Raw genomic sequence first — 2,500 nt, forward strand, 5'->3', positions numbered from 1 at the left:
GCGCTGCTGTTGACATGTCCTGTAGAGTTCGGTCGGCGTTGATGATTGTGGCATCTTCTTCCTGGGAGGCTATTACGACGTTGATGACAGACCTGACGTGTGACGTTACTTCAGCACAGCCGATTATATCCTCAGATGTTGGGTAGCTGACAGGTGCGCGCGAGAGTGCATCAGGAATGCATAAAGACTTGCCAGCACGCCACATTGCAGTAAACTGGTATTGTGACATACGTTCCTTCATTCGCTGGAGCCGTGGGTTTTCGATCATGTCCAGCGTGTAGCTGTTGATAATGGGCACTAGTGGACGATGGTCTGTTTGCAGAGTGAAGGATGGCAGTCCTTGGAGGTACAAACGACACTTTGTGAGAGCCCAAGATACAGCAAGCATCTCCAACTCGATTGTCGCATACCTCGTCTCGGCGTCTGCGAGAAAACGGGATCCACACTGGACTACTCGGAGACGTCCGGAACCATGGTCCTGGAGGAGAGCGTAGCCTATTCCGTAGAGACGAGATGCATCGGTCTGGAGAATGGTTGGCAAAGTTGGGTCAAAAGATGCTAGGACTGGAGGGCTTGAAAGTGCTTGCTTCACACGTTTGAAGGCCTGGTCGTGGTCCGGTGTCCAAATAAAAGAGCGCTTAGGGCTCATGAGTGGGCGTAGGGGCTGTGCAGTCAGGGCAATATCTGGAGTGAACTCTGCCAGTTGGTTAACTAACCCCATGAAAGAACGTAAGTCCGTCAAGTTAGAAGGTGTGGGGAAGTCTTGCAGAGCTGTAACTCGTCCTGGATCGGCAGCTATTCCTTCTTCGGAAAGGGTGAATCCACAGAAATTTACTCGGGTCTCCGCTACTACGAACTTATCTCTGTTGAGAGTGATGCCATTTTTGCGACAGCGAGCAAGTAATTCATGGATCCTGTGGTAATGTGACAGTAAGTCGTCGTCAAAGATGAGAATGTCATCGACAACCTTGACACATTTCTTCATACCCTGGAGAGCTAGGTCGCCGCGGTAACAGTAGGCATCGCCGGTGGCAGCGAAGCCCATAGGTCCTCGGCAATGCTGGAAGCGTCCATAAGGAGTAATAAAAGTGGTGAGATGACGGTCCTCCTCCGCTAGCTCCATCTGCCAGTAACCGTGTAGAGCGTCCGCAGTGGTGAAGAATTTGGCTGTGGGATCGACGGTACGGACAGCAGCTATGGGTGTGGGCGAAGGGTGGGCTGGTCTGGAGACTTGAGTGTTCAGCTTGGTGAGATCCACTGTGATGCGAACTCCCTTCGCCTTTGGGACGACAACTAGAGGGTGGCACCATTCCGAAGGCTCGTCTCCACAAGGCTTAATGATACCCTGCTGGACCATAGAATCTAGTTCTATCTTGACAGGTTCGCGGAAAGCATAGGGGATCTGCCGTGGGGTGTGAATGGCGAATGGAACAGCGTCCTCTTTAAGGTGAATTTTCTTTGGGGGTCCTGCCATCGACCTCAGTGGAGCTGCTTTAAGGTCCTCCTTAGACACAAGCACATCAGGGAAGGTTCTAAGGAAATATTCTCGGGCCTCAGCAGGGGTCGAGTTGGCGTGGAGGGGTAGATCCTTACATCGGTTCACGTGGACGACCTGTAGGATGGGCCGTGGAAAGTCTGGCGGTATGATGGCCAACTCCTTGCAGTGGGCGTAGGACAGGAGTGGCATCTGGATACCTTCATGGACTTGGATCATGGCATGACAGGATCGGTTGGCCAAAGACAGAGTGGCCTTAAGGGTACCTAAAGCTGGTGTCATCTGTGATCCATCTGCTGTGAGTGTCACTGAGGTGGCAGAACGTTGTAGCTCATTCCTGTTGATTTGCAGCAGTTCCAAGTGCTGAGGACCCATCACTGATACGTCAGCTCCTGTGTCTGGCAGCATCAGAATCTTGGATGTCTCACCATTGTAGGTGAGGTCGAGGGATACGGGTACCGGTGAAGGGCAAGTTGTTGTGGAAAGGGCCTCAACCTTGCGACAATTTGAAGGCCTGCTGGAGGGGGGTGTGGCTTTGGGTGGACCGTCCTGCTTGGCATTCATCTGCTGTCGGCAACATCTGTCGTAGTGACCCACTCGGCCACAGTGTCTACACGTGGCCTTGTTGGCAGGACACTTTGAAGTCTTCTTCCAGTGTCCCTTGCCAGCACAGTTTCCACATATGCTGTCAGCAGCTGGACACTTTTCTGTAGAGCCGTGCTTTTTTGTGCAGGAAAGGCATGGAGTGTCCCTGTTAAAATTTGGGTGGGAAGTAGCACCTTTGCTGCCATGTCCTTTGGTTTTCTTGTAAGTAGAGACAGCACACAATTTAGAAGGAGGGGCACGTATGGCGGTGGTGGCTGTCCTTGTGGCCTCATAGGAGCGACATTCATTGACCATGGTGGCCAAAGAAGCTGAGGTGTCCAGGGCAATAAGTTTTTGTGTGAGCTCCTCATCTCTGACTCCCATGATGATGATCATCTTAAGCTGAGTTTCCTCACAAAC

The 2,500-nt window shown here is 52.0% G+C and overlaps 1 protein-coding gene across 1 annotated transcript in view; it reads right to left on the minus strand.

Moving 5' to 3' along the window:
* Nucleotides 1-2,500, minus strand: part of LOC137634417 (uncharacterized) — a 4,572-nt gene that overhangs the window by 1,226 nt on the left and 846 nt on the right. Inside the window, exon 1 of the mRNA XM_068366811.1 lies at nt 1-2,500. This exon is cut by the window's left edge and continues 377 nt beyond it; it is cut by the window's right edge and continues 846 nt beyond it. Within this exon, the coding sequence (XP_068222912.1) occupies nt 1-2,500 (2,500 nt within the window).

This window comes from Palaemon carinicauda, chromosome 44, assembly GCF_036898095.1.
Source record: "Palaemon carinicauda isolate YSFRI2023 chromosome 44, ASM3689809v2, whole genome shotgun sequence".
NCBI classification, from domain to species: domain Eukaryota; kingdom Metazoa; phylum Arthropoda; class Malacostraca; order Decapoda; family Palaemonidae; genus Palaemon; species Palaemon carinicauda.